Source organism: Muntiacus reevesi, chromosome 21 (assembly GCF_963930625.1).
Source record: "Muntiacus reevesi chromosome 21, mMunRee1.1, whole genome shotgun sequence".
Classification (NCBI taxonomy): Eukaryota; Metazoa; Chordata; class Mammalia; order Artiodactyla; family Cervidae; genus Muntiacus; species Muntiacus reevesi.
In genome coordinates, this window is record NC_089269.1 from 19,883,944 (window position 1) to 19,897,538 (window position 13,595).

The 13,595-nt window shown below is 39.2% G+C and overlaps 1 protein-coding gene across 5 annotated transcripts in view; it reads left to right on the plus strand.

The window, feature by feature from the left end:
• Nucleotides 1–409: 409 nt before the first annotated feature.
• The window catches only part of VGLL3 (vestigial like family member 3), a 53,845-nt gene continuing 40,659 nt past the window's right edge, over nucleotides 410–13,595 (plus strand). The window contains exons 1-2 of one of the 5 annotated variants that reach the window (XM_065913701.1): nucleotides 410–850; nucleotides 12,806–13,088. In XM_065913701.1, coding sequence (XP_065769773.1) covers nucleotides 725–850; nucleotides 12,806–13,088 — 409 coding nt within the window. In that variant the 5' untranslated portion in view covers nucleotides 410–724. Of the gene's footprint in view, nucleotides 851–1,020; nucleotides 1,165–12,802; nucleotides 13,089–13,595 lie in introns of those variants that run through there. The other 4 variants (XM_065913700.1, XM_065913703.1, XM_065913704.1 and 1 more) reach the window with 4 other exon arrangements.

Sequence of the window (13,595 nt, forward strand, 5' to 3'; positions counted from 1 at the left end):
GCCCTCGCCCCGGCGGCCAGGTGACAGGAGAAGGGCTGGAAGCCGCGGAGCTTTCCAAGGGCGTGGAGCCTCTCGCATACCATTCCCTCCCACCGCCACCCCACGCCGGGAGGCGGAGAGGGCTTCCAACTTCGCTCCAATCCGCGCCCGGTCCTCCCCGGGGTCCCCCTGCTGGGCGACCGGCCCGCCGCCGGCCGAGTTGGAGGAACTTCGCCGAGCTCCGCGTCAGCCCCGGAGAGGGGAGCGCTCGCGCTCCTCCCGGGCCAGCCCCCTCCGTGCGCCCCCGCCTCCCGGTCCTCGCCCAGCCGGCAGCGCCGGTGATAGGACGAGCCCCGGGCGTGCATTGTGTATATGCAAAGCAGAGCCCGGCTCCCCAGGTCTGCCCACCCCGGGCCGGCGCTCCTCAGCGGCTGGCGCGGCCGTGGGCGCCCGAAGCCCGCGCTGGCATGTCCCCGCCGCGCGGCGGGCCATCGCGTCCCCGAGTCGCTGTATAAGCGCAGGCCAGGGGACACCCGGAGGGGCTGAAGATGAGGGTGCCCGCGCATGGGCCCCCGCTGACTGCCAACGCCTCCCGAGCCGGCGCGGCGCGCGGAGCCCGCGGCCGCCGAGGACCCGCCTCGGCCGCAGTAGCAGCTGGAGCGGCGACAGAGGCGGCGGCGGCGCCCGTCGCCCCAGCGCGTAGAGCCGCGGCCGCAGCCCCGGGGCCGCCGCTGGCGCGGCTGCCATGAGCTGTGCGGAGGTGATGTATCACCCCCAGCCGTATGGAGCGCCCCAGTATCTGCCCAACCCCGTGGCAGCTGCGACCTGCCCCACAGCCTGTTACCACCCGGCGCCCCAACCTGGCCAGCAGGTGAGTCACCGGCCGGGCAGCCTGCCGGGGGCGGGGGCGAGGGGCGCGGGGAGTATCGGTCCGGGGCTCCCGCGACGACGGCCCTCTGGGATGGGTGGCGCGGAGGATGCTCCGAGAGGTGCGGGAGCGCCCTTGAGCCATCGGAAGAGCAGAGCAGAGCAGAGTTTCGGGGAGGACGAGCAGCCAGGTGGAGGGTGGGGATTCCGAGTGAGACGGTACCTGGCTGGGGGCATCAGCGAGCTGTGGTCATAGCGACCCTAGCTCTTAGGGCTCAGTTCTTTGAAGCTCTCCAAGGGCACCTGTTTTAAGAATATGTGAGTAAACTTCCTTTAAACCAAATATTTTGTTTCCTTTGAAGAGGTGGAGTGTACTAGGGTTTTCTTGATTAAGAGGATGAAATATGTCATTGGCATAGGGGAGGCTGTCTGGATAGTGAGCCCAAGGAATCTCTCTTCTGGGACTTTTCTGGTGGAACATGGGTCTAGTATGATATTCGTCAAATGTTATTAGAAGTTCTTGTAAAGTCTGTCTCCTTCCATACTGTGACTTAGGGGGCAAGGATTGATCCCCAAATCCCTCATCTATTTTTAATTCCATCAAAGCACAGAGGTGCTAGGGTTCAGTCTATTGGACAGAACCCTCTCCTTTCCCAGCCAAGAAGTAACCTTGGATCACTGGATGCTGGATCTCCTCCATGCCAAGAGTGACTGAATGTTGTTAGATAAGAAGGGTTCAGGAACTAGGGAGTTGATAGCGTTCCTTTAGAAGGGAGAATAGGGTTCTGGGGAATTTAGCACTCGGTATCCCTGGATGTTCCTTTCTGGATGCCAACAGAGTGTTAGTCAGCCTACATAAAGCACATATGTGAGCGCATGGCCAGGGGGTACCAAAATGGGGTCCTCAGACTCTGGGAGTTAGGGTGGGTTGATTTGGTGAGACTTAAAAAAATGTGATTTATATACTCTGAGGTGGAGATACCTATCAGGGATCTAGGTACATTTCTAATAATAACATCCACAGTATTTATTGATTTTTTAAAAAAATTTCTTAAAAACCCTGTGTTTTATTGTGGTCTTCAGGGTTTGGCTCTTTAATTAATCTGGTCATTTAATTTATTTCCTCTACTTCTGTCTCTTTACTAGATTTATTGTGCTACTCTTTGGAAAGAAATGATAACTTCTGTGTATAATTTAGGGACTGAAATTCAGCTGATTCTGGAAGGGTACATGCTCTAGATTCATCTGCTGAACAGTATGAGCTTAACCAGGACAACTAGGGCAAAAGAGGAAGGAGCCTTACTCTGTGGCTTCTTATTTATTTATTTTTTTAATATTCATCAGCCTCAGCATTTAAAAGCAAGATTACTTTTAGGGAGGGGAATGGGAAAGCTTTGTAATTTGTGGTCAAGGGTAATAGGTTAAAACATTTTGCTTAGGCTCTTTGTTTACATTCTTTGGTTTTAATATAAAAGATACAAGTAATGGAGAAAACCATTTAAATCCAAGTCAGGCAAGTGATGCAAAGAGACATTGGATATGTTTTGTGTGTTTTATGAACACTCTGTTCCAGATGAACCACTCTCTTCTTCTTTCCTTTCTTCCATCTCAGACACTGTAGAGGCCTTCAGTTATCAACTGTAACATAGATGAGCAATAAACTCAAACTTTACTAAGCATTCATAAAGGTATTTTTCCCCATCAAAAATAACTTTAGCAGAGTACTTTTGAATGAGATTTTATTTTCTAGGATTGTGGAAATAGTTGCATATGAATATCTAGTGGGGATTAGAATTGGAATAATTTTTTGAGCTAGAAAAATAAAGTTTGGTACCAGAAAAACTGTAAATAACTAATCATGAAATATAGTTTTTAATAAAAAATGACTCCAATGCCTTATCTAACTTTTGCAGTAGCCACGAAACTCAGTTCCTAAATTGCATCCTTTTGCTAAGACCATCAACAAATCAAAAAATGAGCTTTCTTTTTCACTTGAAATGTCTACCTTGAAGAGTATCACATATTAGTAAATAGTAATTTCTGCTACCCTTTGGGCTTCTGTAGATATTGTTTAAGTAGGTGTTAGGCTGAGTTGAGCTTAAGAACTTAGTTAAGAAGTGTGCTTGAAGTTTTCATGTTGCTTTTACTACATTGGCTTGTTTGAGATTATTTTGTTTTGTGGAGTAAAGAAACTATTTGACTATAACTGGCTAGCAAAATAAAAGACAGTAGTGCAGCTACTGTTCTTTTACTGTCAAGAGTTTATTTTGATGACCTATATTTTCTGTTGGAAAAAAGATTAAATCAGGAAATTGTTATCAAGCTGACAACATTTTTAGACTATGTGGTGCGTGGGTGAAGTGGGACTAATATTGACTTGGCCTCAACCTAGTCATCTGAGAATACATATTTTGGTTGTTTTTGCATTCCATAAGGTTTTATCATTATTATCCATGAAGATTGTTTTCTCTGTACATGGGAAGTGACCCCTAGTAGCATCTTGCCTGAGAGACAAAAATAAGAGCTACAAGCCCTACTACATTTAAAAAATTGATTTGTTGAGGACAAGAAGCAGAAAAAGTGATAGAGTGACAAAATTTAATTATCATTTAGAAAATGTTAGAAAAGATAGCATTAAAGTTTTTCTGTCACTTCTGTATATTCAATTATTGTAGCGTATCTTTGAACTGATTTTTTTGTCCTCAAAGCCATATAGCTCTGAAGTCCTTGTAAATTATTATGTCATAATGGTTTATTACACTGGATTTTAAACTTAAGCATATTTTCCTTTTAATGTGTGATTATATAGCAGAAAATTCATTTTGAAATAGTAGAACTTCATACTCCAGGCACATGTACTCTCAACTTTTCCCCTAAAAGCACAGTATGTTTGAAATTTTAAGTTTTATTTTTTTTATTTGCACATACTATACATTGTTGGTGGGTAATAGGTTAGCACCTTATGTAAATATACCTGTAGAGTCAATTTTATAGTCTTTGACGTTACTTCCTAGAAACTGCATGGGCTGTGCATAAGTTTTACAGTGTGGTTTCTAGAGCCAGGATTTGTTGAGGGCTGCTAAGCTCTCTGGTCTCCGTGCCCACCATTTCTTCCTAGCTCGAAAGCATCAGCCCCTACCATCTCCTCAGGAGACCTCCTCTATCTCCTCAGTCTCTCAGGATATGCTCCAAAGGCATGATGACACTGTAGAACATGTACAGAAAGGAATGTATTTGTATCCTAAGAGTGAGAGTAGGAGAAAAGAAAAAAAAAAAAAATCAAGATATGTGTCGGGAAAAACTAGGGAAATAATGTGAAATCATAAATTCCCTTCATACTCTGTGAATTCCTCATCTAAATGCGGGCAATCTGCGGTTGTCTAAAATCTCCCGCCCCCTCCCCCCATACTTCCATAATGTTAACATTAGGGAGATACTTAAACAGAGCTTTCAGAACTGGGTAGTTCATAGAGGAGGCAGTAAAAACAGAGGAGAATAACCCTTGTTCACTAATTGTGCATAGGGGTTTTTAACAGTCACACTTTGGGCTTCATATATGAGTATATTTAATCTCCCCTCTTCCAGGGTGACAGCTGGGTGACTGTACATGCATGCTTCCACTTAAGAGAATTAGAAGTCTTGGGAGACAGAACTCCAGTTAAAAGTTTGTAAGGGATTTTTCAAGCTCTTTCTCTGGCCTCTGCCACCTTGGTTAGGTCATAAAATCTCTCCGAGATTCTGTTTATTAGGGAAAAACCCCTGGAAAAACACACTTCAACCCCTCCTTTTCCAGATAGAGAGATGCATGTTTATAGGGCTGAAATGCCTGAGTAAAGATTTCAGAGCTAAAGGGTGACAAAATTAGGACCACTGGATCCCCTGCTGCCTAGTATAGCATCTTTCCACCATACCATGTGGTCCCCTAAGATTTTTTTTTTTTTTTTGCTATTGCACAATAGGCTTATTTTTGTCTTTAGTGCTCCAAATCAACTTTTTGATAAAGAAGATTAATATGCAGTAGATTCTTTGGCCTTGGGGCTTGAAATTCTTTCCAAGTCCTTGATAGTGTACGTTTTTAGTTTAGGCATTCTAAAGTCCTTTGCAAGCATTTGTAATATGCTAATGACTTTTGCTATCCATGTTACATCCTTTGTTGATGAAGCAGAATATCAGTTAGCAAATGAACATGTATTTGTTTGAAAATAATATTCAAGAAGTGGTATTAACAGTCAACTTTAAGTGCCTTATATATCATTGCTATTCTAACATAAGCTTAGATTCATTAAGAGGAAAGCATACAATTACATTCTAAATAGTTTCAATACACAGGCCACTTATTTAAGTGGGAGGATCTAATTTTCTTACAAGTGTAAGCAAGGACTTAAGTGGATTTGTAAGAGTCCATACAGGACTTCTTTGAGACAGAACAGCCTCTCTGATTCCATACTACACAAAATAACTTGACTGTAGAGACTGAGAAACTTCAAGTGCCTCAGAGCTTTATGCTCCCAATAACTTTCCAGCCAGAAAATTCAAAGCCAGAAGGAAAATTAAACTTTAAACTAACTAAACTGAACTGTTGTCTCTGGCAATCAACCAAAATGGAGATTACAATGCCGATAGTACGGGCAGGCTGGAAATCCATAAAATCACATGCAGTAAGGCTTCATTCACCAGAAAACCGAATGCCAGGACAAGGAAGCATTCTGTGGAAATTTAAGTTGAGGATATTTTCTCTCAATGCATGGAAGTCCTTCTTTACCTAGTGCTTCGTAGAGGCTCGCATCTCAGGGGGTGGAATGACCCTTCATGGTACCTCTTTGGGCAACTACAGAAGAGATGCTGTGCTGACCCAGTTGGACAGATATGTACATTTGTCTTGTATCTTTCTGTGCAAAGGGGATTTTCAGTAAGACGAAAAATATTATGCTCGGCTATTATACAGAGTGAAGTCAGAAAGAGAAGAACAAATATTGTATATTAAAGCATATACATGGAATCTAGAAAGATAGTACTGATGAACCCATTTGCAGGGCAACAATGGAGATGCAGACATAGAGAACAGGCTTGTGGTCACAGGGAGTGGGGAAGGAGGGGGTGGAATGAATGGAGATGGCATGGAAATGCATACACTACCATATGTAAAGCAGCCAGTGGGAATCTGCTGATGACGCAGGGAACTCAGACCCAGGCTCTGCGATGGGGTGGGAGGTGGAAGGGAGGTTCTAGGCGAGGGGACCAATGTATACCTATGGGCCGATTCACACTGATGTATGGAAGAAACCAACACAATGTGATAAAGCCATTATCCCTCAATTAAAAATAAATACGTTAAAAAACAAAAACAAAACAAAAAACTATTATACTTGGAATGCTTAAGTCAGATTCTAAAGCGAATTTGAGAAGTTAAGTGACTGCTATTCTAAAACCTGGACACCTAACTTGAGTCTGATTCTCATAGGCCCTATTTCCAGCTGGCTTTAAAAAGAAATCTCAAGACTGATAAATCTAGTAATATATAACAATTTATGGTGTTATCTCTAGGAAAAACATTTTCATTCAAGAAACAAAGCTCTCTAATACTTAAGTTTCCCGACTCTGGCAGAGACCAGTGAAGGAAACAATTTTGGTCAAAACTTTGCACTGAATTTTTCAAAAAGCACCTCTTTCAACATCTGGTTTTCTACTTTAACTATTCATTTAGGAAGACCCTAAGAATGCCTTGAACCATTAGATACAAACATTTGCTGCTAGAAGTAAGTCACAAATGCCATATTTATAGATATTTCAGTGGATATCAGATTTATGCCAGTAATTTACAAGTATGACCTGAACTAGGGTAACTGAACTATTTTTCACTTTTTTCCTACTTTAGTAAAGAAAAAAAAAAAAAAAAAGAAAGAAAGAAAGGAGAGAAAGAAGGGCCTGAAGTGAACAGGTGTCCTTTTCTCTTAAAACTGTATTATTTTAGTATGCCAAAACACTTGTCCTTAGTGGATGGGGTGAGAGGATTCGAAGGATGCCTCCTTTCCGGTTCCTGTGAAGGTAGCTAAAAGAATTACCCAAACTAATTCCTAGGAATTGAGCTAGATGATCTACGTCTGCAAAAGAATTAGTCTTCACTGATCTGTTGGGTTTTTTGGCCAGAGTCCTAAAAAATCAGAAGAGCTAGCCAATGTAAGAAACAAAATTAAGTGTGAGTTTGTCTAGAGCTCCAGCATGTTGCTTGCTAGGACACAGAATTGTACAAGACCTCTGAGATAATCAAGTCAAAATTCCTCATTTTCAGAAGAGGAAGTTCAGGGCCTGAGGTTTCAGTTCTTCACCTAGATTTATGGACTAGTTTTGGTCAAATCTCCTTAACCATCCTTGTTCTTCTTTCTACTGTGTTCCCTCCCCATCTGGGCTTCTTTAGAAGCAAGAAAAGCAATTAGTAATTTACCCAGTGTTACTTTGTCTTATTTTCTCATATAAAATTTTTTGAATATTAGCTACTTGGAGAAATTAGACAATTAGCCAGGGAGATAAACCCTCAAGTTCTCTTTATCATTTTCCTTACAACCCTCTCTCAAATGCTGTGACTATCATTTCTGTGGCTCCAAGTCTTTGCACAATAACTGACACAAAGTAGGAATTCACTGACAATTCCATGAATAATAGATAAATTTTTAAAAGTGAAATCATGCCCTAAATCTAGTAATAGGATTATACAAACATACCAGAAATTTATACATCAGAAATGTTTCATTCAAAGCAGTCAGTTTGAGAGAGAACACATACCCTCATGATGTGATCATTGCTTAAAACATTTTGGGAATGCAAATTTTGAAATTCTCTCTCAGCCTGTGGCACATTTTTTTGGACATCTTCAAAACTGGAAAATTTTCGTCCTTTAAGGGGGTGGGTTTGATTTTTTGATAATGACCAGAATCATTGAGCAGCAAGTGTGCTCAGAAAGAACCAGTGTTATTTTTGGTTTCCTTCTCCTACTGTTAAGAAAAATTAAAACAAACACACAAAGCTAGCAAACAAGTCTTGAGGTATGAATGTATCTTGTAAATTGACTCTGCTCATATTTCCAAAATAGTATTTTCAGAAAAACTTTGTTTCTGACTTGCTAAGGGGACAACACATTTCTAGGTATAGAAGGGCAGGTTCCTCTAGGTGTACATATATTTTGAAAAACAATGCTTTATTTAATAACCATATTTTTATATGTTCACATTCCTAATTTTTAAATATTATAACTAACTTTTGACTTTTCTTAGCATATGATACCATGCTGCCTGTGGGCTTCTATTTGTTTATTCAATTAAATATTATATAGAGGCTCATTTTCTTTAATCTGTTTTCTTGGCAGATGCTTTCTAGTCAGACAGGAATAAGTTCTAATCCCATCCCTGCCATTTACTAGTTAGATGCTGGTCAAATAAATCAGCTTTTGCGTATGTAAATTGAGAATAATTATTTAGACTGAATATTTGTGCACCAGTGAGAGTTACTGAAACAAAATACATCAAAGTTCTCTGAACTATCTTCCTTATCCTGATCCTCATCCTGACCTCCCTCCACCTGATTCCCCCTCCTCCAAGTAGACTAAGGGCCAAAACTTCAAGTCTCTCTGAGATAGATTTAAAAATCTGTTATTCAAATACATTCAGAAAAATATGATCAAAGAGCAATGCACTGCTTTATGGGATTTAGAGTTTTGAAGCGTTGACTAGGGGTTCGTGGTCCTTTCTTACAGGCCCTAACCATGTCTGTCAGGATGAAACAACCATTGCCTTAGAGAAGATAGTCAGTAGAAATTTTTTTTTAAGTTATTTCCAAATATTCAGTGATTCATTAAAATATTTTTGTTTCCTTAGGAAAAAGTTTCCACATATGCACAGTAATCATTTGGCACTTTGCAGGCTTAAGCCTTGGGGAGCTAGTGGTATTTGGCTCCCGACATGGACGCCTTTCTCTTGTCAGACAAATCCTTTCCCCGGCGCATTCCTGTGAGTTTGTTTCTCTTGTTTCTGATGGCAGCGTGTGAGGTGGTTTGCTATGGCTTGCGCTGCCTCGCCAGGCTTCCTTCACACTGCTGCCTTCCAGTCTTTCCGAGTTAATTTTAACTTTGGGGCTGTTAGCTCAGTCATTGTTTCATCTAACTGAGGCTTATTTTACCTGAAGAAAGCTTTAGTTATTATTCTGCCATGAGGGGTACTTTCAATAAGCCAACTTGCAGTCTTTGAAATCCCTCCTGATGACTTCTTTTTGTTAACAATTCTTAAGTGTCTAGTAAGAAAAGCATGAATACTTCTGACAGACTGGGCTATTTTTAGGGAGTGATAGTGCATTTTAAGAAAAATGTGAACCACATTGCCTTTCAGCTTTGATTCAGGATATCTAGGTTCTGATGATTTGAGATTTATTTTCAACTTTTTGAATTTTGTATATTCTTTTCAAGAACAAAGATAATGCTAGGGAAGTTTCATTCCAAGGAGCATACACCAAGTAAATACAGAATATGGCAACAGTGTACATAGTTTTTTGGGGTTTTTTTTTTTTTTTTTTTTTTTAAGGCAAAAGATTGATTTACAGTCACAGAACAGATAACAGAAGGTAGTCGGGGCTTAAGAATCAATGGGGTGGAAGATTAGGATGGTGTGAATGTCAGCATTTGAATCAACTGCTGTTTTAATTTTGTGTTCCCGTTTTCTTCCTGCTCACACTTAATGTTTAAGAAATGTGTGTAAGTTCAGTGTTGGCCTTTTAGGAAGCTATCTGGCTAATCAGATACTTTAGAATTCTTATTTTAACCAGTGATGTTGATAGTGAGGTCATAAATGTGCTTGTGTTGTAAATGTAAATATTTAATTGGTTCACTAAAATTTGTGAAAATTGATGCAACTTCATCTCAAAAAAAGTGCAAGAGGTGACAATAAATATGTTCTATGTCTTGTCCATTGGTTGATATGTCATAGGCTCCTTTTCTATTTTATTTGTTTGATAGTCTCTAGTAAATTCATTTAATTAGTAGAAGATATGCTCCAAAAAGCTAGGAGAGAGAAAAAAAAATTATTTTATAATAATCCCCCAAGTGTATTTAAATAAAGACATATAATATAGATATTTATGTAGTATTGTGTGTATTTGAAAGGGATATTTCAATATATATTTATATAAAACCATATGTATATATATAGATGTACATCATATATAGGAAATATAAAGATTATAGAGAATCAATGCATCCATTGACAGAGAACTGAATTTTAGAAAATAGACAAATAAAAGGTATTTTGATACAATGGAAGATTTTGCTTATCTTTCCCTATTTCATAGTGAAAAATGTGTAAATTTTAGATTAATTTATTTGTATTCAATCACTTAACAATTTGTCAAAAAAGAATAACATGAAATTATATAGCAGTTAGAAAATTGTGTAATCTTTAATAGACTGAAAATGTATACCTTAAATTCAACTGCCATCAATGTAAAAATTAAGATATTTTATTATCATCATTATTGATCATAATACTATGCTATATCTGGATACAAATGGAAACTACATTTGTATTTGATTTGCAGTTCTCAAGTCTTTTACATATAATTTATTTTATTTAAGTATCAATTGCTAATTGGGATAAAATAAACAATTGCCTTTCTTTGGATAATTAACATAGCCAGGGTTCTTTCATTTAAGCAATAAATGTTAAAATTAAACAAATGAAACAAATAGATGCAAAGCCTGACTCTCACAAACTGATTCTGTGCTGAACATTAACAGGGAAGAAGAAATCGATTTAACAGATAATATTGAACACTTGTGGCAGTGAAGCCACTCTGTAGTAGTTTTAATTTTTTCCCCTATATAAAAACAGTGCTTCTTTCTAACACGCCTGAGAATTCGGCAGAGTGTGTGCATTTGCTTAAAATCGTGTAACTTCGGTAAATGCACATGTGAATAGAGAAACAGTGCCATCAAGAAATTATACTATTTGTTTAACTTCACAATGGAGTTTGTAGTCAGGAGTAACTTTAGAGGTCAGTTAGTTCGATATTCTCATTTTATATATAACCTATGTTACTATGGTGTTTTTATTATTGAAGTTAAACATAAACATGTTCAAATCTGTGCAAAACAGATTGTAAGAATTTTGTAACCATTCAGTCATTACAATCACTTATTCATCAGCAAGGCATGTTCACTCACAGGGAATGAACTATCTGTTCATCATGAATTGATAACCCTACTGAAACAAACTAAATAAAAAGGAATATATATATATATATATGTATGTATTTATGTATGTATATGTAGGTACACGCACACACATGCACACACACATATACATAATAGCCCTAAATAATAACCCACAGCTTGTAATGTGCCTGAACATTTCAGAGCCTACCTCACATAAGAACAACATATTCATTGCTGGGGAAAAGGGTTCAGTTTTTTGAATGATGCATTTATAATTTGTGGCTATAGATTTTGAAGCTAGTAGTTACCATTAGAAACATTAAGAGTCTGGGTTAGGTGTTTTGATAACATTTGACAGTCTATGCTTACTGATATTCTAGAATGATCCACTTCTTATCTACTCACATTCACTTTCCGGCATGCATTTTTCTCTGAAATAAGAACAAAGGCATAACAAATGGTCAGGTTTTGTAGGTATACAGATGATAGGATGCTCATTTTGTCATTAAAATAATGAATTTTATAATATTTTAGCAATACCTTTTAATATATAATTTATAGTGAAATTGTTGATTATATTTAGCCTCCAATTAATAAAATAAATGGAAAAAAAGTGATATGTGCTCAATGGAAAATATTTGGAAATATTGGAAAGCAGGAATATGAAAATAATAACTGTAAGCTTACCACCCAGAGAAAGAATACAAAGCATAATATTTTAGTGATTTTTTTCCACACTCCATATCCTTGCCTGCCCTCCTCTGACACGCATGCACATGCATATGTACGTCTGTATATTTTTTGTATTCATTCTGGGCCTACCGCTTGTACGTTCTGTGACCTTTTGCAAGTTACTTCACTTCTCTGTGCCTCAGTTTCTTCACCTTTAAAATATGAAGAGCAATAATAGCAATGTTTGTTATAGGATTGTAAAGATTAAATGGGGTAATAAATATGAGTATCAGTCATAATATAAACTATTTCTATAACTATGATTATGTATTTTGAAAATATTTTAAAATTATCAAGCGTTTTTCATTTTGATTTGAAAGCCATAGTAGCCATTGCTAGTACTTGTATTATTTTCAGTAAGTCATCATAATACCTTTTTTCCCTCCTTTTATGATAATGGTGGTAAGTGGAACATCTAAAAAATATGTTCCATGCAAAATGGATCTTCACACAGGCTTATTTTGTCATTTTAGTTTGATTTTTGAGAAATGAGTTGAGCACATCTGCCAAATCCTTTATAAGATGCTACATTCCTGTTTTTATTTTAGTGTATTTCCTTTATGAAAAGCTCTTTTCTTCTTCACCCCTCCCCCAGGCAGTGAGGCCTCCTTCTCTATTCCTCCCCATCCTCATAATGTTGCTGTACATTAAATCTTTAAAATAGAAAATGGGAACAAAAGTGGAAGGGATCTGTCACTTTCTTTTTTAAAAATTCCTTCTCCTTTTGGTATACCTAGGTTAAGAAAAACAACAACAACAACTACCTTTCACAGTCTGAGAATATACCATGGGGTAAAGGACACCTTTTTCCCACCAAATCTGAAATAACAGTCTTTTCTTTCAGGGTGGGAAGCAGAAAGCGGGTTTGGGGAGAGGGGTGGGGGAGATGGAGTAAAGCAAATGAAGAAGAATCAGTTTGCAAACATATGTTAATATTTTGATTCTTTTTTTTAAAAGTGAACAGTTAACTAGTTAATGCTTTCTTTTTTTACAAACTGTCTTTGATACCGTGTTTTGTTTATTCCATCCCAGAAGAAGTTAGCGGTATACAGCAAGATGCAGGACTCTCTGGAAGTCACCCTTCCCAGCAAACAAGAGGAGGAGGAGGAGGAGGAGGAGGATGAGGAGGAGGAGGAGAAAGACCAGCCTGCCGAGATGGAGTACCTTAACTCTCGCTGTGTCCTTTTCACTTATTTCCAGGGAGACATTGGGTCAGTAGTGGATGAACACTTCTCAAGAGCTTTGGGCCAAGCCAGCACCCTTCATCCAGAATCTGCCATTTCAAAAAGCAAGATGGGGCTAACCCCCTTATGGCGAGGTAAGAATTCCAGAGCAGATGCTGTCCAGGCCACTGGCTGTGTTTCGCAACCGTCTGTACCAGGTTCCAGCTGGAGACCTGCCCCTGGAGGACGGATATCCACTCACTTTTTAATTTTTAAGGACAGCAAGGAATTTCTTTCAGACAAACAGCTGGATCAGTTTTGTCACATGTGGAATGCAGGGTTGGAAAGGATGCAGTCACACCCCTTAAATTCCTCATGGAAAGTAGTGATGCAACCGGCCTGAGTTTATAGTGGCAGGACTGAGCTGCGAAGCACCATTCCTTAAGCCCCGATGGCCCAATTTGGATCTCTAAATAATGGGCGTGCCTGGATCAGCATTTAAAAATTAGCCCTTGCTCATTCCACTAGGTGCTATGTGGTGACATAGCAGAGATCTGAGTCTGCCCCAGGAATACAGACTTTGAAAGCCTTCTGTGTTTGCTTGATGGCTTACTCTGTCCCACTCTGTTGTGATGTTAACTCTTTGCAGTGTACAACCCAGA